The 23248-nt window shown below is 32.1% G+C and overlaps 1 protein-coding gene across 2 annotated transcripts; it reads left to right on the top strand.

The window, feature by feature from the left end:
* The first annotated feature begins 2301 nt into the window (after positions 1 to 2301).
* Positions 2302 to 9035, top strand: LOC140794697 (prolycopene isomerase, chloroplastic). Of its 2 annotated transcripts, XR_012110175.1 has the most exons (11): positions 2302 to 2491; positions 3345 to 3568; positions 4075 to 4185; positions 4721 to 4774; positions 5053 to 5340; positions 6495 to 6686; positions 6799 to 6957; positions 7316 to 7552; positions 8153 to 8475; positions 8564 to 8636; positions 8732 to 9035. XR_012110175.1 is itself a non-coding variant. In XM_073146830.1 (10 exons), the coding sequence occupies exons 1-9, from the start codon at positions 2326 to 2328 to the stop codon at positions 8465 to 8467; spliced, it is 1746 nt and encodes a 581-aa protein (XP_073002931.1). In that variant the 5' UTR covers positions 2302 to 2325; the 3' UTR covers positions 8468 to 8475; positions 8732 to 9035. The 2 variants fall into 2 exon arrangements, 1 of the variants encoding a protein (XP_073002931.1); XM_073146830.1 differs by lacking the exon at positions 8564 to 8636.
* Positions 9036 to 23248: the final 14213 nt, after the last annotated feature.

Genomic DNA, 23248 nt, shown 5'->3' on the forward strand with positions numbered 1-23248 from the left:
GCTTTTCCTAGGTACATCTTTGTAGAGTGTATTATTTCTTTCAAAAGGAATTAAAAAAGAACTTGCACATTTTTCTATCAATTAAATCACACTCCCTTTGACAATTGCAACAATGGTGTACAGCAAATTCGCCAGCAAATCTGCACAAGGAACTACATCAGTCAATGTAACTCAATGGAGCCAAATTTGGTTAGAACGTTTAACTTGTAGCTACGAACTAACTATAAGCAATACTCATGAAAAGATCACATTATATTTCAGATATCTCATAACAGGGTCCACTGGCACAGAGAAGATAGATGGGAGGTTTCTTTTCGCCAACTTTTTTATTTTTTATTTTTCAGGTTTACATTTTTAACGAACTACGGTTGATGAAATCGAATCAAAGATCAATGTTTCTTTACTCGGGAGTTATGCTATTGTATTCCTCTAAAAGTTAAGGGAAATAATTCAATACAGCTTTAAAATTTATAATATCTAATTGCTATAATAGCCAGATTTGATATCTAGTACTAATTCTACAACCACATTATGTAAAAAAAAAATACATATTAGTTAAAAAGATTATATTACGTGCGGCTAACTTTCGAATTATTTATATGTTCTTTTTTTTTATTAAAATTTCTCTTTTAGATATGATTAAACTTTTATTTTAAGAGATATCTTTTAATTCTAAATAATTTAAATTTGATTCTTTAACTTTATATAAGAGATAGACTTCAATTGAAACTTAATTCTCTATCTCTATCTGCTATCAAATTAGTTTCAATTAATTTTAAACTAATGAAGAGATATGTAAATAAATAAAAAATAATCGAAGAAATAGAATTTAATTCATCGAGTTGATTATAGAAAGATATCAATACCCTTATTTATATATATATCTATTACTCTTAGGGATATATACCTTTTATTTGATATAGTTATTAAAATAATATAATTAAAAAAAATAACGTGCAGAATAATATATTTCAAAATTAAATAATGACCTATTGAATAGGTAACCTTAAATTTATTTTTTTGCATTGCTACTCTACTTTGAGGATTTTAACCCTCAGATCCTATCAGACTCATGTTACGAACCAAATTTAGAATGATCCGTTCGTTGGATGATCTTAAGATTTTAAAAGATAGTAATCTTGAAAGTTAGGGTTCTAATATATTTAGAATGGAGTTAATCAAAGATCTGTATTGAAAGTTACGGTTAAAATAGTGGAGCAAGGTCAGATAGAGTAGAACGGTAAATAATCGACATTGCGGCAATCGGCCAAAGATGGTGGCTGCTGATGGAAGAAGTAGGCTAGAGTTTGGAAGGATGGGATACTTTTACGACTATAAAAAATATTTGGCTAAACTCAGATTTATTCCATTATTCTTATCGACACATATCCACTTCTATTTATATAAGTAAAAATTTCTAGCGGATCGGATCGACATGCAAATTATCTAATTTATTTAAAATTTAAATAATAAGATAAATTTAACTAACTAATTTGACTCAATTTAATAAACAATTACCCCACGGCATATGAAGAGCCTAAACTTCTAAGCAAAGTTAGGTAAAATTTTCAAACTCTATGGATAAAGAGGAGACTTTTGTAAACTATTTAAGGTAGTGGGTTAAATAAAAGATAAAAGTGCTCTTAAGATCAGCGATTTTAAATGTATAATTACAATATAATAACAATAGGTAACTATATCGTTTTCATAAAAAAAAAACCCCAATAGATATAGCTATAGTGAGATAAAATCTAGCATTACTGTCTTTAATAGCGAATAGCTTATACATTTTATTATTTTAAAGTCCACATAATTTATATATACACTAAAGATAATTAAATTATAAAAGCCCTCAATTTGCCTAATAAATTTTGAAAAGTTACTCTAATAGTTTGGTCCAAATTTAACTTACCTCAATGGGCTTAAGTATTTAACCCTTCTTAGCTTAAATTAAATTGTAATTGTCAATTACTATGTAGAAATAATCTGATTTAGTGATAATTTAGTTATTTTGCTAATTTATTTATGGTAGAAAATATTGGCATTAATAAAATACGATTATTTTTGGATGAAAAATCTATTAGTTATAATTTGATTTGGGAAGGGAGGCAGGAGGGGGGAGTTAAATTTGAGGTAAACTAATTGGCATAAATTATAATTTGCCCATTTAATTAAATGATATTAATATGTGGGTCCTCCTAGGTAGTGACAAGGCCAACGAGATGCCACGTAGGCCCATTCCCTTCTACTCCCTCCTCATCCCAATAAAACTACTTACCCTCTCTCTCTCTCTCTCTCTCTCTCTCTCTCTCTCTCTCTCTCTCCATGTTATCGGCCATGAGCCTACTCTGCGATCCGCCTTTCGTATTTTCCGGGTTCAAATTTCGGCGGCAAAGGAGGAAGACGGTTTTGGCGCGAAGCGCGGAGGTCGAGGCGCCGCTCCCCGCCAAAGGCCAGCCCTCTTCCCCCAGAGGGAAGCATCCTTTTCCAGGTACTTGAGCTTATTCGTCTTCTTCTTCTTCTTCCCCAGAAGATATCACCCGCGAGCACGAATCTCCCGCCGAAGTTGCTCACCTGCCATGGCCAAATGCCTCATCCCCTTACAGCTGGTGCTAATTTCTTTCCTTCCGATATCTTAACTGATGTTCTCACTGGTTTATGTCGGTGCTGCTGTTTGAAAACTATCGAACTTTTGACCTTTTTGCTCCTTATAGTATCTCTTTTTGGAAGATTTACAATGCGGAAGATGTAAATGTGAGAGAGATTGAGACGAAAGAATGGCAAGATCAAAAGATTTTTAACAAAAAAAAAAAATCTATTGGTCCACTTGGTTGTTGTAGAGCAAAAATGGTATATTGGTCTTTTTATATTAAAATTAACTTCTGTCAGGCAGTTGAATATATCTGATCTTGTTTCTAATTTTCGAGTTATAAGTATTGATAAAAAAGTTACAGTTAACACCATACTATTTGGATTTATTTTCATTCAAGTTTCTAAAGTATTAGGCGAATTACATTAATGCTCTTCACTTAAACTTACCTAAACCCAGTATTACATTACTCCTTTTTTTTTCGAGAAGTATTACATTACTCCTTAGAAGGAGTATATTCTTTATTTGATCTCACTCTATTTGTTGCTGTTGGATTAGTTTTAATCTTTCTTTTTCTTAGTGAATAGAATTAAAATATACGGCTTGAAGTTAATGTAGGATGTAAAGCATAAATATAAAATTTCTGGTGTCATGTATACTCTCCCCAAAAGAAAACTACCTTAAAAGGCGTTCTTTTGTTAGCTAAGCTTCTAGCAGTTAACCTTTTCTCTTCTCATGATGATATATTTTGCAGGGAAGTCAGAAGCTGATGTTATTGTTATTGGGAGTGGAATTGGTGGACTATGTTGTGCTGGACTTTTAGCTAGATACCAGAAGGATGTTCTAGTGTTAGAAAGTCATGATCTTCCTGGGGGTGCTGCTCATTCCTTTGAAGTAAAGGGTTACAAATTTGATTCAGGTCCATCCTTGTTCTCTGGATTTCAGTCAAGAGGACTTCAAGCTAATCCTCTTGCACAGGTAATTACTTTAGATAGGACAAGTATATAATAAAGGAAGGATGGAGTGAAAAATAGCATATATAGAACTATAGAAGGCTGTAATAACTTGACAAGATTTGTTCGTACTTTGTGCATATGTAGCGAAACATTTTCTTTCGTAATGAGTGTAAGGTTGTGTACATCTTTCTTCCCAAAACCCCGCTGTGGTGCAGTGTCATGCATCAGGACTCCCTAGTACTGCTACCCATGCTAAAGCACTTCTCAATAAATTGACATTTCCTATTGAATACAAGTTATGATGATAACTTCTTAGTCATACAATTTTCATTAGTGATTACATATGTGAGAATTTTATGACCGCATGTTTTTATGGTTTCTCCTTGCCCTTTAAAAACCCAAAATTTATCTATTACTCTTATGTATTTGTACATCTTATTATATCTAGAAATGTTGTCTTGATTGATGAATCTGTGCATATATCATCAGTAACAACATTAACAGATAATCTGATTTGAATGACTTAAGGTCCTTGATGCACTGGGGGAGTCAGTTGCATGTGCTTCTTACGACTCATGGATGGTTTACTTACCTGAAGGTGAATTCCTCTCACGAATAGGCCCCACGGAGTTTCTCAAGGTAATCTCTGATTAGCCAATATCATTACATGATTGCTTCATTGGAAATTAGTTCCCTGTCCTTGTGAAAAATGCAAAGATTTGTACAATTACTTATTGCTATATTTGGAAAAGCAAAGTGTAGGTATCAAATAACAAATATGATTAAATTGGTGATACGTCTAGTATTAAAATTATAAATGCATTGCTTAGTCATCATATTCATCCTAACATTATGCTGACGGAGCTGATCATAGAGGTGGGTAAAACATAAGGAAACCTGTACATGTTGAAGCTGAAGACAAATTTCTATGATATGACTAAGATAGTTATAAGGAAATTTATCAGTTTGCATCTCATGGAAACACATGAATTTAGTGGTTTTGGTGCAATTGAACTACTTTAATGGGCTTTGATATGCTGCATTCAAAGTGTTCTAGCTTCTAACGTGAGTCTAATAATATAGCATTTATATTAGATTTCTTATATTGACCAAGAATGTCATAATTATGTTACATGCATTACTAATTAGTTATTGATTATTTAATTCCTAACAGGATCTTGAGAAGTATGTCAGCCTTGATGCTGTCCGGGAGTGGAAAAAACTTCTTGTGAGTTTTTCGAATGTCTATGTTTGTTTTCTTAAGTGAAATCATTTCTATTTCAAGGGAAAGACAAACACTTACCATATGCCTAATTGGTTGTATGCATATATTCCCTAATCAGGATTTTTCATACCAATCCTCTAAATCATTGCAATGCAAAAAGGACCCTAAATTGCTATTTCCATTCATGAAAGTTCCTCTTATACGTTTCAAGCAAAATTTTCTTTTCTTGCTTGTAGTTTTAATCTCATGCATTTGATCTGACATGAGACAACTATCTATAGAATGCAGTTCTTCCAATGTCTGCTGCTGCAATGGCTCTACCCCCTCTTTCTATTCGTGGTGATTGGGGTGTTATCTCCACAGCAGCCACCAGATATGCTCCATCTCTTCTGAAATCATTCATCCAAATGGGGCCTCAAGGGGCGCTAGGTGCTACTAAGCTTTTAAGACCCTTCTCGGAGATTGTTGATTCATTGGGGCTGAAAGATCCATTTGTCCGCAACTGGGTGGATCTATTGTGCTTTCTACTTGCAGGAGTAAAATCTGATGGAACACTATCTGCAGAAATAGTAAACTCTTTTCCTAAGTTGAATTTTTGTTATTGTTCAATGCTTTGTCTTTATTTTTAACCTTCCAGTTTTATGTTATGGCTGTGACATGTATATATGTGAATAGTTGGATGCCCTTAAACTTGATCAATCTAACTGTGTGAAGCTCAGGTAAGCTTAATCTAGAGTGAGTTCAACAAGGCAAATAGAGGCTAAATTTTCTGAGAATGGGATGTCTTGTAGTGTCTGACAACTAGTAATCTACTTAACTAAGACACTACAGCTCTTATTGTTTTATTGCCCAACATCATCAAACCATCAGCTTAATATTGTGAGAAATCACAACAGATGCAGCTACTTAGCATCCAAGCTACATCTGAATTTCTTTTGACTAGGGAAGCTAATATAGTTGGTTTATGTGAAAATCTTTGGTTATCAAATAAGTCAGCTAAACGTTGTCTAGAATATGAAGAGTTGGGTTTTACAAATGGGTTTTCTGTGACATAAGTAAATAAGTACAAGAGGCGAGAAAACAACAGTAAGAAAAGGGCTCGAGTGGTTAACATTATGAAGACCTAAAACATGATGATTTCCCGAAGGGAAATTTTCTTACGTAGTGTGAATTCAAGTGGTGGAGGCACATGGGTGAACTTCCTTTATCGTATCGACAAATTCCAACTGGTATTTGTCCTTCAATTAGGCATATCAAGTGAGCTATAAGTCATTTAATTATTGAGGAAACATGATATCCTAAAAAGCTTTGGTCACATTAAATCTTGACAAATAACTTAGAGATGCTTGCTGATTGTCTATTGTCATAAGCTACCAATATGGAACCTCTCTAACAAAAAAAACCAAGAAAATGTCTGCCTATGGGCTAATACTAATGTGTAATGTATGGTCCCATGGATGAACAATATTACTGTTTTTCTCTTTTGTATGCTTAATTAGTATTAAGGATCAATGGCAATTCCTAACCAGCTAATAATATATGGCAAATATCCATGTATATTTAGTATCTAAGTGTTAACTTGTTTCTGAATTGTGACCTAAACATATGCCTTAGTTGTCCTATCCATTTAAGACTCATATTTTTATTAAGATTTTACATATTGTTCTTTGACATTTACGGAACTGAAAATCTTTTTTCTTTTCTTGGTTTGTTCCAATCTCAGGTTTATATGTTTGCAGAATGGTATAAACCAGGGTGTTCACTTGAATACCCTCTCAATGGAAGTGGAGCAGTTGTAGATGCTCTCGTGCGAGGTATGCAAAAATTTGGTGGAAGACTTGCATTAGGTGCTCACGTTGATAATATTGTCATTGAAAATGGTCGAGCTGTTGGAGTCAAGCTAAGCAATGGACAGGTAGGTATCTACTGGAGATGTTACCTTGTATGCCTCTCAACAAAGTGCCTTGATGTTGGTGTGGGTTGTAGTAGCTACTGAAAAACTTGACAACATGCGATTATCCTTGTAGTTTGTGCGTGCCAAGAAAGCTGTTGTTAGCAATGCCTCCATGTGGGACACTTTGAATCTCTTACCAGCGGATGCTGTCCCACAATCTTACCAGGACAAAGTTAAAGAAACTCCACAATGTGAATCATTTATGCATCTCCACTTGGGTTTTGATGCAGCGGTGAGCTAATGTCCTTTTAATTTATAATACTTCATCTTGCTAAGCTGCGGCGGAATTCCTCTCTTTCATAATAATATCATTGTTTACACATTCAAAGCATCAAAGTCTTCCACATTGAGATGCATATTTGCACCCTCTGCATATCAGCTACCTTGGCAGATGCCATATATATTGTTTTCAGAGTTCGTTTTTTTTCTAGTTGAACTATTCCAACTGACATTCCAATATTTAATGCTGCATATCCTTCCAGCCTTCTTGCAATCACAAATAACATTCTAACAAAAAGAGTTTAATATTTTGTAATTCTGTTAATTTCTTTCCTTGCCTTCTCAAGCAACTAATACAGTGCAATTGACAGAACCTTCCGGAGGATCTTGGAATTCATCACATTGTAGTTAATGACTGGAGCAAGGGTGTAGACGCTGATCAAAATGTTGTGTTGATATCTATTCCCAGTGTGCTTGGTAAGGACCTGGCACCCCCTGGGAAACATATATTGCATGCTTATACTCCAGGAACAGAACCATTTAGTTTGTGGGAAGGACTAGACCGCAAAAGCTTGGAGTATCGAAGACTCAAAGAAGAACGTTCAGAGGTAGGATATATTTACCCTATAATATACTTATCCTATTCTATCATCTTTGTTAACTTGAGAATTTCTCTCTCCATATAACCCAGAATCCAGACAACTAATCTCAATTTTCTACTTAGACCTACATTTTCACTAAAGATCTTATGTGTTGCATCATGTGAAGGCGGTAATGGAACTTGTCTACTTGGAAACTTAGCTCTTTGACTTTCAAGAAAGAAAGGGTCAAATGCTTTCTTCTTGATTCTTTGCCAACATAATGATTTAATCACAGGAATTAAAAGGATATAGATTCAAACTGCCAAAACCATCATTTTGACTTGTAATTTACATTTAGTTCTATAAATGTATCTCGGGATGCTTCACTACTTTGTATAATTAGATATTGTCTATAGTTGTCTAGTTAGGTTGTAACAGGCTTCTCAGACGCGAAAAAGAAAATAGTGCACAACATTATCCCCATTTTGTTAAACTTGATGAATTGCAAGCACCGATCATGATATATGCATGCGCAAAGGTGAATTTATTGAGTCCTTGCTAGAGACATCCCTCAAACTAATTCAGCTTATAATATCTAGAGTAACAAATCTGTTTTAACTCATTCAGGTGATGTGGAGAGCTGTTGAACGGTCTCTTGGTCCCGGCTTTAAGCGTGAAAGTTGTGATGTGAAATTGGTAGGAACACCATTGACACATAAGAGGTTTCTTAGAAGGAATAGAGGAACATATGGTCCAGCCATAAAAGCTGGAGAAGCTACATTCCCTGGCCATTCAACACCAATTCCACAGCTATTTTGTTGTGGAGATTCAACTTTTCCTGGAATTGGAGTACCTGCAGTGGCAGCTAGTGGTGCTATAGTTGCCAATACATTGGTGTCTGTCTCGCAACACTCTGAGCTTCTTGACGCTGTAGGAATTTAATTTCAATGGTGAGAACGTTGTTTCTTTTTGCAGTATCTCCATTTTCTTTACAACTCCCTTTGTTCAAGCCATTTTTAATTGCCAACTCTTCCATAGTTGTGAGTTTCTTCGGTATCCTCCACGACACTTTGAGCTACTTGATGCGATCGGAAATTGGTAGCCTTTCTGGGTAAATGGCTTCTCTTCATATCATCTTGTTTATTTCTTCTGATGCTTTCTATTTGTCATTGTTTTGGATACCATTTGAAGCTTTTCCCTCAACAGTAAATATGTGCATTACGCAAGTAGAAAAGGCCGGAACGTACGCTTGAAGTTGGAGAAGTCTCAATTTTTGAAGAACCTTAATAGCTCTATAAAGGAAAGAGAATCACAAGGACATTGGAGCTCAGGCTGCATGGAGATTTGTTGATTAAGAAGACTTGTGGTCCTATGAAAATAACAGTATAGTACATACACAATACAATTTGTTGATAGTATATGTTCTTGGAAAGTTAGTTGTTATATAAATATAACTCAAAAATTTAAGATGTTGAGTAATAAACTAATAATATATATCATATCTTTGCTACACCCCCTCACTTGCAGCTCCTATATGTTGATTTGCTCTTTGACAAAGAGTGGAACCATGGAATTACGATATGAATCGAATAAATAGAAATCAAGAAATAATTTTCTCTCTCTCCCCTCACTTATCAAGGGAAGAAATTTACAAGTAAAATTCTCAATTAAAGCGCCAACAAAGTCAGCATTTTTCAGTGGGCTGATGAGATGATAGATGACGTGTACAAAAACACATCCATTTATTAGTAATAAGTCGGGAAATTTTTATTCTGCGCGCTCCTTTTCAGGTTGTTTATGTTTCAACTGACCTTTTTTTTTAATTAAATTTTTTTTTTATATTTCACTATTTTTTAATAGATTTGCTCTCCTCTTATCTTTTAACAGAGTATAGAGAAATGATTAGATATGTTCTCCATTCATATGCAAAACATAGACTATTTTGAAGAGAAACTTTTTTTTATCAAGTAAGACTGGGTGAGAGAGAATAGGTTTGAGCATTTTTAAGTTTTTCGTCATCATCCATCTCTTCCTTCCTATCATTTAAAAAATTGCTTTTACGAAGGCATTACAAAAATTGCTTTCATTTATCTCTTTACAATAACTTTTACTCACTAATTTACTTATATATTTTTCATATGACATTTGGTCAAGGTTATTTTATGCGTCAGAAAGCTTATTCGGTCATCTATAATTTGTTCTCTAATAAATATTTTCAAATTCAACTAGTTCAGAAAATTAAATTAAAATTTGTCAATTTGAATAATAAAATTATCTTTTATTTACTCCTTTTGTTGTATCCTTTTTATATTAACTATGACCAATAATATTTTATATGCATAAAAAAACTTATTTACTCCTTTACAACTTCATTACAAATGAGTATCTTCAAATTCGATCATTTCAAAAGCTTAAAATTTAATTAAAATTATAACTTATAAAAATTTATGTCAGTATACCAAGAAGTTTTTTATTTATTTAAAGAAGAGTTGTTAAGCTTGGTATATATTAATTATCACGCTGATAGGGAACTCCCTAAAGCACCAAAAGCAAGAATGCAGTCAAGTTCAAAGGGAAACGAAAGGTGCTCGGCTCCTAAAGTAACAAAAGAATGTTGCCTACCAAAACGGGCAACCCAATCGACTGCCCTATTACAAATCCGACCAACATGAATAATAGAAAAAGAACAAAAAATAGGAATTAGCATTTTACACTGGTAGATAATGCCATGGATAAACCAAAGGGGTCTTACGTGTTGATAATAGTAGTTGCAACAATAGTAGAGTTGCCTTTTAGTGTGACTCTTTAAAAAAGGTGTTCTACAATTGTAGTGATGGCCTGTAATGGAGTAAGGGCCTCTGCTTCTACAGTAAAGTCCACTGAACTTAGGCTAGTAATGACATCTCAAATTAGCTTGGTTATTCTAGGCAACCACCCACCCCAAAGCCTCCATACTTGTTTAGTGGATCCCATGATTCATTAAAATTAAGTTTGACAAAGCCCGAAGTTGGGGCCTCCTAGTGAAGGGACTTGTGAGTTGTTGTAGTGATCAAAGCATTGGTTTTTTGGTTATAGTATTCAACAACCATTTGCATAGCCTTCTATGTATTGTGTTTAGGTTTGCTTTGGCTTTTTTGGAAGTAGACTTTACTTTTGGCCTTCGGTGGTGGTTGCAACAGTAGTCAAGAATTTTTATTGATCTCCTCCAAGGTAACTCTAATCATAATTTCAGTTAACATCCAAGATAAAGATAATACTAAGGTAATGAATAATGATCTCCCATACCTCAATAGCATATCTATAAGTATAGAATAAATGAGTCCCGTCTTTTTCTATAGGCCACACATTGGACAAGAATATGTTGGCCTAATGTGTAGACTATGGAGAACCTTGGTATGGACTCTTCCACACAAAACTTTCCAAAGGAGGGTTTGGCTCTTGGATTAACTTTTTATATCTAGAGTCTTTTCCATTCAAGCCCCCTTGGTTCCGACTTGGGTCTTAGTTAAGCATAGATGGATTTAACTGTAGCCCTTCTTTTCAGGTCAAGCCACCATATCCATTTATCCTCACTAGACCTGATCCTAAGGGTTTGGATAGCATTGTTAATGAGCAATTTAAATAATTTAAATAATTTTTATCCACATAAAAAAGTTTCCAGGCCAAAGACTCAATATTAACTTGTGGATCTCTTAGGATGTTAATAGTAGAGCATCACTCAACAAATATTTAATACCTTCTTTCATGTTGCTAGTTGCGGTCCACAAAGCTCTCTGTCTAAGAGGCACCTTTTTTAGGCTTAGTGGGTCAACAGTCTAACTTTCCATATTTACATTTCATGATAGTCACTCAAAATATAGAGTTCTTATTTAGAAATTTAAACACATTCTTTCCAAAAAGCGCAGTTTTGGCCAACCAGTTCCTAATAGCAAAACCATCCTCGACTTTTGGTCTAGTGACTTTAAACTAATTCACATGGGGTAGACCTTTTTTTTAATCTTTGCCCTTATCCCAAAGAAACATTCTCGCAAGTTTAGTCACTTGATCTAAAGTGAAATTAGAAACTCAGATAGAAGCAAGCCAATAATTAGGAATAGAGGTTATGACGGAATTGTTCGAGATTTACCTACTTGAGAAGGATAAAGTATCCCACTTTCAACCTCCTAGCTTACTGACCACCCTATTAATAAGATCTTTTTTAGTTGGTAACAAAGATTCAATTATGAGAAATTTGGGCTCCTAAATACACAAAATAAAATTTCCCACTACTAAGGAATGCTCACCATATTATCCTTAATGGAGAGGGAGATAGTAGCACCAACGTAGATACTAGATTTATAATTCACTCTTTGGTTATGCAATACTTATCAAGCACGAGCTTAATAGCCTTAGTCAAAGTTTAATTGGCTTCAACAACTATCAAAATACCATCCGTAAAAAGTAAGTGATTAAGCTAAGGTTGGTCGTTACCATAGAGAATCTTCTCAAATTCCTTAGGGCATTTTGCTCATTAAGGAGAGAGGAAAAGATTTGGGAGCATAAGATAAATAAATAAGAGAACAAAGGATCACCTTGGCGAATGCCACAATGAGGGTGGACCTACTTAGTAAATGGTCTCATTAATCAGAAAAGTGAATTTAGGAGATTCAATATAAGCTTTAACCCGGTCATAGTACTTTCTAAAGAAACTCATAGTATTAAGGGTAAGAATAATAGCTTTCCAACTAAGTCTGTCATATGCTTTTTTCATATTAATTTTGATAATCAACATTGGGTGATTTTTCCTTGCTTTAGCAATAAAATAGGTCAGTTTATCACTAATATTTTTACCAACTACAAATGTCGTTCTTTGCTAATAAACTAAGAAAGAACAAGTTTCAAGCAGTTGGCAAAAATCTTAGTAATAATTCTAGTTATAACAAACATTACACAGAGCAATTGCCGAAAGTCTTTAATATATATCAGGTTATCATTTTTTGGAACAAAATTTATGTAAGTAAGACCTTATTGCCTAGGAAGAAAGGTATGTTGAAAAAAATACATAATAATGATATCCCAATAAAAATGGTAATTCTCAACTTGAAAGCCATCCGGCTCTAGTGCCTTATTAGTAGTCATGTCCAGAGAGCTCTCTTGATTTTGTCACTAGAGATCCGTTGAATAATATAATTAATATTAGCTTGAGAAATTTGAGGAAAGAGGCCAATTAGATGATTTTTCTAGATTACCTAGGTCATTGGCCCACAACCTTTAGTAGGAAGTGGAAAAAACACTTCTCACATGATCATTATCCTCAATTTAGATATCTTTCTCATCTCTAATAGTAGACTAAGATAAGTTGGTAGACCGACATAATTTTTTTAAATATTATAATGTTTAAATAAATTTTAAGCTATCAAAATGATCAAATTTGAAGATACTCATTAGAGATGAAATTGTAAAGGATTAAATAAGATTTCTAACACATAAGATAATGTCGATTGAAATTCCTATGAAAGATATGAGAAAAATAGTGTTAATATTTTGCTCATATCTTTCTCATATGAACTCCGATCGATATTATTTTATATGTATTTGAAACATTATTCAGTCCTTTACAATTTCATCTCTAATGGGTATTTTGACATTTGATCATTTCAGAGGCTTAAAATTTCTGATTATTTTAATAAAAAAATTACGTCGATTTACCAACAAGTTATGTTGGTAGACTAACAAAATTCTTTTTTTTAATTATAATATATAAGTAAATTTTCAGCCATCAAAATGATTGAATTTGAAGATACTCATTAGAAGTAAAATTTTAGCATATTGAATAAGTTTTCTAACACATATAAGACTAACAAAATTCTTTTTTTTTAATTATAATATATAAGTAAATTTTCAGCCATCAAAATGATCAAATTTGAAGATACTCATTAGAGATGAAATTTTAGCATATTGAATAAGTTTTCTAACACATATAAAATAATGTCGACCAGAATTCATATGAGAAAGATATGAGCAAAATATTGTTATATGAACTCCAATGGATGATATTTTATATGCAATGAAAAGTTTATTCAATCCTTTACAAATTCATCTCTAATTAGTATCTTCAAGCTCGATCTTTTGCTCATATATCTTTTTATATGAGCTCTAATTGATGATATTTTATATGCGTTGAAAGCTTATTCGGATCTCTACAACTTTATGTCTAATGAGTATCTTTAAGTTTGATAATTTTGGAGGCGTAGACTTCTTTTAAACATAATAACTTTTAAAAAAAATAAAATTGCGTCGATCAACCAAAAAGTTATGTTGGTAGACCAATATAAGTTGCTAGACCAACGTAATACTTTTTTTTTTTTAGTTATAATATTTAAATAAAATTTTAAGCCACCGAAATGATCAAATTTGATGATACTCATTATGGTGAAATCGTAGAGGACTGAATAAACTTTCCAATATATATAAACTAACGTTGGTTGGAGTGCATATGAGAAAGATATGAGCAAAATAGTGTTATTTTAAAATTACGTTGATATACCCAAAGAGTCAATAATTCTATTTTATTCATATATTTTTTATATGAACTATGATCGACGTTATTTTATTTGCATTGGAAAGTTTATTCAGTTATCTACAACTTCATCTTTGAGTATTTTTAAATTTAATATTCTCAGTGGCTTAAAATTTATTTAAACATTATAACTCAAAAAGAAAAAGAATTACGTCGGTCTACCAACTTATTAGAGATGAGAATACTAATTAGAGATAAATTTGAAGATTGAATAAGCTTTCCAACCTATATAAATGACATTGATCAAATTTCATATAAAAATTATATGAGCAAAATAGTGAATTAAAGTTATCGCATTAGAGAGATGAATAAGGACTTTAAAAATTGCGCTGCAATTTTTGTAGTGCTTTTAGTTAAAAAAATTGATTGCACTGTAGTTTTTCTTTAAATGATAGAGAAATACGAGAATGAGGACGAAAAATGGTCGCACCTATTATGTCACACCTACTCTCACCTAATAAAAATAAATTTCTGTTCACAATACTCAATGAAAAACATGTTTTATTATTTCTCTGTAAACATAGTTTATTAAATAAACAAAAAGTTGTTAGAAACTTTTAAAAAGTAAGGTGATGGCAAATTTTTTATAAAACAGTGAAATATAGAGAATTTGCAACGGAAACATAAAATCGGAAAAAGAAGTGCAACCTAAAATATATCTCGAGTTTTTAATGCAAAAGTCTTATTTTTTATTATAAATCTTTAAAATTAGCCCTCAAAGTTAACTTTTTTTAATATATATATATATAATTTTTTTATAACATAATTTTTAAAATATCAAAATTGCCCATGGGCTATTTTTTTATGGCTCACTCTTTTTTTTCTCTCTCTTGTTAGGGTAAAGGAAGATTTTTAGGGAGATTTTTTAGTTGTGTGAATGGGTTCTGTGTTGTAGATGTGGATATCAGGTATACTAGTAATTTTGAAAATTAACTGTAGTGTGTTTAGTAGATAGTAAATATAAAAAATAGGGGTCAATTTAGACAGAATGATAAAAAGTAGAGTTGAGAAAGAAAACAAGGCAAAAAAATAAAAATTAAAACCAAAGAGTAGATGAAGTAAAATTTTCCCTAATAAGTATATAGGGTTGTATATATAATATATTAGTTTTTATCAAACAAAGTACTGTAGTTTTTATTTAACAAAGTACTATAGTTTTTATCAAACAAGTTGCCAAGTAGAATTGCAGAAAGTGATTTATAAAGCTACTCTCTCTCTCTCAGTCAATAACTTCTATTAATTTAAGATAATTATTTTTTAGACAATAAAACACATTTAGATAATTCAATTTTTTTTACTATTTTAATTGGTAATTAGTTTATAGATTTCATAGTTTGTACACTTCTAGTTGACAATTTTTAAAGTTATTTATTTGATAGTTCACAATTATTGAACATGATTCACAGTTACTTTGTGTTTTTGTGAGTTTACTGTTTTATTATATAATTTATACTTATTAAATACTTGTATTTTTTATGAGTTTTTTATACATAATTCTCAGTTGAACAATTGCATTTTTATTTCTTAGCTTTTATTGATTCGAATTCAAGGCAAATTATGACAACCATTGAGAAAAAAAATTGATAACATCACACCTTGGGCCGCTTATGTACCACAAGTCAACCCTACAATCCAAGAACCCTAAGTTTAAGAATTAAAAGGAAGGACTAGAAAAGGAATTAATAGTGCCAATATGTTTGTATGTGTGAATTACTTGATATCCACTAACAAAAGTGCCAGAACAAGGAACTCATATTTATATACTTCTTAGAAAGACAAAAGTAGAGCATCATTAAGTATGGAAAGTTAAAGACATGAACTACAACATAGGGGAGCAAATAAAATGGCCATAAAAGATGAAGGATTGTACTTTATGTGTGTGCAATATGTTTCTATGCATGAACTATTTCATATGCACAGCTGTGTGCTAGAACAACAAGTAACTCATTGATATATATACTTCTTAGAAAGACATTAAATAACAACATGATATACAATTTTAAACATGAAGAAGAGAACCCCATAAAAGATTGAGGATAGCATGCACTTGTCTCCAACTTGATCTAAAACCCAAATATCTTTTTGCATGCCCTCAGGATTCTGCCCTTCTTCCTCCCTGAGGACTTCATCTGCTGCTTCTCCTGCTCCTCCCAGTGCTCTTCACTATCATGAATCCTCCAATACCCCTCTGTAACAGAGGATGGCTTCCTCATGGAGAATGCTCGCCTCACCATTGCATGGCTATTTTCCCTGTCCCTGAACCTCTGGGAAGCAGAGGAGGAGGTCCTGCTAAGTTTGCTTTCCTTCTTGTGCTCGTCCTTTGCTACTAGATTTGGGTTCTTTAGGGGATGAGGTGGGGAAGAGCAAGGAGAGAGGGATCTTTCCATGTCTGTCTTGTTGCTGCTTACTCTGATCCTGAAGTACCCATTCATTTCTTTTCTTTCTTTTTCCCCTCTGTTTTGATTTGGGTTGGGAGGTTGGAGATGGTGTTGCTAAATCACAGGAGGTGAGGAAAGGGGGAAGAGAGAAAGAGAGAAAGAGAGAAAGGAGTGGTGGTGTAGTTGGTCATTGCCTCATTGGAGATGGAAAAGGTGGAGGGAGTTATGGGAGGAATTATGGGAATAAAGTAATAGAAAGATTGGAGATGGAGCAAGGGGTCAAAGTGGTAGTGATGTGTGGAAATTAGATAGATATATGAATTAGGTCTGGTAATATCATAATCAACTGACCTAAAAATCTTACAATAGTTAGGTAGTTTCATTTTTCTCTTCTTTGTCATCAATTTTAATTCTGGTAACATCTAATTGTGATGATTTCTTAGTTTCTTTTTTAATGATTTGACCAAATATTTTTCATTAGAACATAAATATTAAGATATTACAAGATACTATGTATATTTGAGAGTTAGATATTTTGCATTACTATGCAATTTTAGATGTATATTTTGTGTTAAGATGGATATTTTTATGGCAATTCTTTCACTAATATATTTGTCATTTGATGTGAAATCACTCTTAATTTTTTGACTAATAGACAAGTAAGGAAGTTAAATTGCAAAACTAAAGTGTGGCCTATTATTATAATAATTTGGGATGTTTGCAGGAAACTTATAAAATACTATAATTGTTACTGCACTCTTTAAAATATCAATTATATTGAAATTATTGGACTCTTTCAAAAATATTATTCTATCAATTAAATCAAACTAAATATTATTAAATCTAAAATTTAGATTAACAAATAATTATTTTGCTCTTGTATAAATTGCATAAAATGGTTGTACAAAATATGTGGTCCTATCCAATTTCTTAGTCCAAGAAAAGAAAACGTTTTTTAGAAGACAATAATTTAGGGTTAACTTTGATTGGAAATCAAAGACTTTTGAGGAGAGTAGAAATTATGAAAAGCTATTAGAGATTGGATGAATAGAGGAATATTAAGAGTACTCTTATATAAACTTTTCAAAAAAAAAAAATTATTTAACTCTCTTGTCAACCTTTCGGCACTCCCCCTTATCTATGGTTCATGAATAAAGTACATTGACGTGATGAAATGGATAAATTGAATTGATTAAAAAGTCATCATCTATGACTTCATGAATAAATTGGTTGGGGATAGTGGAAATCTAAAATATGAAAAAGGATTTGGGTCATATTTGGCTGCATGTTATTTGTTTTATCTTTAACAAGTTAAAAATAAACTCATTTGTCTTATTCTTTTTTGTTTTTAGAAAAAAATTATAGGCAAAATATCATTTATTTTAATTAGAAGATTAGAACCAGTAGAATATTACCAATAGATTACAAGCTTGATACACAGAAGAAACATGGAGATGATTTCAACAAGCTTCAGAACATGGCAAAATATTAACATCACAATAATAAACATATTGTATCAAATCATATCGTATTAAGCCCAATGGGCAAAAAATATAATTATCACGAGAAGGACACACTAGGATAACAGCCTTTCACCGGCTCTATCTCGAACATAACAGATCAAACCAATACTGAAGCTTAGCACTTCAACCTATGTAACATCTTACAGAGGAAGCAAGGAAGAAAAAAAAAACTAAAAAGGAAAACGGAAAGCCAATTGTTGCCTTGGTTGTTGCTAATATAGAAAAACTACGGGAGGGTAAATGCGGCAATGACAACTACGGCAGCAAAGAAGGAAAGGAGAGGAGGCAGATCTGATAGTCGGAGTCGATAATGGATCTAATGTTGGGGAGGTGGAGGTAGGCTTAGAAGGATGAGGGGAGGTGGATACGATGACAAGAGGTCGATGATGGCGAAAGTGCAGAAGCTAGTGGTGATCAACAAATATTGGTGAAGGGAGAGAGAACAATGATAGGGAGTGATGGCAACCTTAGCAGCAGGGGTGCAGAGGCTTAGAACAAGGAGAAAAGAGGAAGAGAAAAGGGAAGAAAGAAACAGAAGAAAGGAGGAAGGAAGAAGAGAGCGAAAAAGCTTTCCATAAAGGAAGAAAGGTCTCTCTTGCTTCCTAGCCAAAGTTGCAAAGAGAGGAGCAAGGAGGGAAAACCACTGGCATTTAGATATCTATGTGAAATATAGTTCGGATATACTTTGCATCACTTATAAGGGTGTTAAATTTACATATTTTCTATTAAAAATTTATCAAAATTAACTCTATATTTTTTTCCTTCTTTTTTGAGAGCATATAAGCTAAATAAAAGGGTTAGCCTGCCCAATATGTATCTTAGACATCTGAGCTAATCATCCCAATAAATTGGCGACAACTAACTTAAATTACATGTATATATTATTTTAATATAAAATTTACTAAATATTAATCTCTATATTTGTAGGAGAATCGAACTCATGACTTCTATCATGGACTAGTAAGACTTGTCTACTGGGCTAAAATGATGACCTCAAATTATCTTAATATTCTTCATATCATTTTAAACGAATGTAAAAGGTCATTTGGCTTTAAGTATTTAAAAAAATTACACACACACACATATATATAAAGTGCAACATCAAATGAAATATCATTTCCAAGTGTCTATCTTCACCTCCAAATTTATAATAAAATGTCATTTCTAAATGCTAAGTTAGGCTCTTACGCCATATCTCTACGTCCACTTTACTATATCTTGACATCCACTTTAATTAAGTAAATATCAAAACAAATTCTCTCATCTTTTAATGGAAAGAAAGAAAAAAAGATAAGATGTAAGACTTTTGTTTGTATTGGTTTTTTTATTTAACACCATAAATATTGTATCTTAAAATAAATGAAACTAAACATCCCATCACTTTCTCTACTATCTATATTTCTACTTAATTTAGTCTTCTTCTTTTTTGTAAGAAGGAAATTTTATTACCTAAAAAATGATCACAAAAATATCCTAAGTATCTAAGAAGCGCTATACAAGCATTTGAAAATTGTACATATTTATTCTTTGATATCATGTCTTCTTTAAATTATTTATATGTTCTAGAAATAATTAATTACCTGGTGCCTCTTTCTTGTTTTCTTTGTGAAATATCTTTTTCTATTTTTATTTTTATAGATTTATATTGTTTTCTCTTTGGCAAGCGTTAGCTTCATAATGAAGTTTTTTTTTATTATTGGATGCGCGCTAAATCAAAATACAAAAGTTTCATCTAGTAAGACAGTTAGAATTTTTTAATTGTTGCCAACTGATGAAGATCCTAAGTGTCTTGTCTTGTAAATTTGTCTTATGAGCTTGTTATAAGTTTGGTATTTTTTATTTATGAAGACTTAATATTTTGGGTTTACTCATTGATTATTATTTCTTGGGATAAATATTATGATCTATATATACTAAGAAAATTTGAGCTATTTGTTTTGAGTTTATCTTCTTTATTCTTGATTCTATTTGTGGTTGTACAATTTTGGGTGTGTAGAAAATTTTGTGTTTCTACACTTGGAAAAAAAATCTCAAATTAAAGGATGTCAGTTTTCTCTTTATATAATATCAGAGTAATAATAGTTTTTGTAGTGAGTTAGAAATCTTACATGCTTAGAAAGCAAGAGGGAGCTGTTTCAAGTTGTGCTCACAAGATGTTTGTTGAATTGTCTCTATTATGGATTTAATAGGAGCTCCAATCATCTTTGGATGAAAATGCTTGCAAATTCAAATTATCCAATATGAAAGTCATGCATAGAAGTATACCTCCAGGACCAAACGTCATGGGAGATCGTTTATTTGGATGAAAATGCTTAACTAAATGTTAGAAGATAAATAGGAAAATAAAGAGAAAAGATAAAGATAGCTTGCTAGAAGTGACAAAGTTATGTTTGTAAAGAAAATTATTTATAGTGATACGTTTGATCATATTCGAAAGGCTAAGACACCAAAGGATGTTTGGAATACTTCTAAATAATTAAGTTGTGAATTTATAGACTTTCACTAATGCAGATTGAGTCGATGATTTTGATAAGAGGAAGTCGACATTAGGTTACATTTTTTGCTTGGGTTCGTCTTGTGTATTGTGATGTAGCAAAAAAATAAGATACCTTGATGCTCTTTAGCACAAAGGCGAAGTATAACACAACAACCCCTATGGCATAAGAATATGCATTGTTATAGATTTTGATTGGTGATATTTAAAAAGAGATTGACTATCCAGTAAAAGTTAGTTGTGACAAATAAAGTGTAATCAAATTGGCAACAAGTCTAATTTTTTATACAAGAACAAAGCACATTGAAATAGAGCATAATAGGAAATATTTTGAGAAGAAATCAAGCTTATAGATATGTGCCCTTAAGACAACTTGCAACTATCTTTACTAAAGCTCTTTTAAAAGTCAAGTAAGAAAACTTTGTTTGATTACTCACAAATTTGCACTAAAGAAAAGTATTAAAAATTAATAGTGAACTGGCTTATCATTTTGTAATACGATTTCAGTTAGCTCATCTTGGTGGTTTATATATACATATTAAAGGCATTTTAAGAATAGCTCTTGTTCTGTTATTCAGGGGTCTTCATTATATGACAAGAGGATCTCTGTGTGCTAGATTATCTTCTTTATTCGTATCATCTTAAAAAGCAAGAATATAGAAGAAGATTCATCGTAGAGTTTTGGTAGATAAAAAGTATGTGACATTTTTTTCTACCTCCTATATTTATTATGAGATTGTTTTGTATTGATATTTTTCATTTATAAAGACTTGATATTTTGGAATTATGCATTGGCTGTTATTTTTACATATACTAGGAATATCTAGGTATTTTGTTGCTAGGTTATCATATTTTCTATTCTTGCTTCTTTTTGTGGTTGTGTAGAAAACATTAAGTTTCTATACTTAAAAAATGATGCTTTTAGTTAGTGGATGTTGATTTTCTCTCGTTATAAGGGTATTTGTAATAAGTTAAAAATTCTGCATTAATAGAAAGCAAGAAGGTAGTGTTTCAAGTGACGCTCACAAAGTGTTTATTGAATTATCTCTATAATGGATTCAATAGGAAACACTAGCCACCTTTGGATCACAAGTTTAAATTATCAAATATGAAGCCATGCATTGAGACATATCTTTAAGGCTAAGAGTTATGAGAGACTATTTATAAAAGTGACACCCAAATACATTAGGAAATGAAAAGGGGATAAAGACATAGCTCGCTAGAAGTGGCAAAGTTTGTTAGAGATATATTTGATCATATCTGAGAGGCCAAGGCACTAAAAGATGTTTGTGATACCTTTGAATAAGTTATGAATATATAGGTTTTACTAATGCCGATTAGGTTGATGATCTTGATGAGATGAAGTTGACATCGAATTATGTTTTTAGTTTAGATACATCTTGTATATTATTATGTAGTAAAAAAAAAAAAGATATCATGACACTCTTTAGCATAGAAGCAGAGTATAAAGTGTTGGCATTTACGGTACAAAAATATGTATGATTTTAGATTTTGATTCGTGATGTTCAAAAAGAGATTTACTATCCGGTGAAGATTAGTTGCAACAACCAAAGTGTAATCAAATTAGCAACAAACCTAATTTTTCATATAAGAATGAAACATATTGAAATGGAGCACTATTTTATTCAAAAGAAAATGTTTCAAAAAAAAAAAAAATTAAGCTTATAAATGAGCTCTCTCAAGATAACTTACCGTATATCTTAACTAAAGTTCTTTGAAAGATGAAGTTTGAAAAACTTTAAAGAAAATTCGATTTAGTTACTGGCAAGTTTGCACTAAGGGGGGGAGGGATTAAAAATTAGTGCTAAACTTATTTATCATTTTGTCATGTAGCTAATTGGTATGTCTGTACCAAGGTCATATTAGTATTGTATATATATATATATATATATATATATATATATATATATATATATATATATATATATATATATATATATGGGGGCATTTTGGGAATATATCTTACATTATTATTTAGGGGCTATGTTTAGCCTTATGTGACTAAGCAAATCATTGCATGTTAAGAGGACTCAAGTGTATGAGGACCTCTATCATTTATGTCATCTTAAAGAGTAAGAGAAGGGAAGATGAGTCATCTTAGTATTTTGCTAGATAGAATGTGGGAGATATTCTATTCAACCTTCTACCTCTCTTGTAAATTTCTCTTATAAGTTTGATAATTTTTTATTTATAAAGACTTGGTATTTTGATTTCATACCTTAGTTGTTATATCTTTTGTTGTCTTATTATGAGATTATTTTCTCCATTCTTATTTTTATTTGTAGATTTATGATTTTAAGTGTGTAGAAAATTTTATATTTCTACTTGGAAAAAAGGAGGTCCTCGGATTAGAAGATGTTAGTTTTTTTTTTTTCAAAGCATTTACTCAAAAAGCCCGTGAGCCCGAAGCCGACCAATTTTTGACCTTCGTCCACTTTGTGTTTGGCTAGTCTTAACCTATTGAACTAGCTTATCATTTAAAATCCAAGTACCCACCAACCCCTTACTCGGACGACACTAGACTAAATCAGGTTGAAGACCCTTAACTCGACCCGATCTTGTATTCAGCTCAAATCACAACTCAAACCCTATTTGTTTTGGAACCCTAGTTATGCTTGACTATTGATTTAAAATAATCCTGTATGCTGTATTATTATGTTTCCATGAATGTTTTCCAAAATTAGAGAACATTAATCTTCCTAGTATTCCAATAAGAAGCGGATCATGTACTTGCCTCGCGATTCGTGG

Source organism: Typha latifolia, chromosome 9 (assembly GCF_019914945.1).
Source record: "Typha latifolia isolate L0001 chromosome 9, TyphaL0001v2, whole genome shotgun sequence".
Lineage (NCBI taxonomy): Eukaryota > Viridiplantae > Streptophyta > Magnoliopsida > Poales > Typhaceae > Typha > Typha latifolia.

Coding starts and splice junctions, on each gene's coding strand:
- LOC140794697 (XM_073146830.1), top strand. CDS start 2,326: ATGTTATCGGCCATGAGCCTACTCTGCGATCCGCCTTTCGTATTTTCC. Junction 2,492..3,344: donor AGGGAAGCATCCTTTTCCAG/GTACTTGAGCTT, acceptor TATATTTTGCAG/GGAAGTCAGAAGCTGATGTT. Junction 3,569..4,074: donor AAGCTAATCCTCTTGCACAG/GTAATTACTTTA, acceptor GAATGACTTAAG/GTCCTTGATGCACTGGGGGA.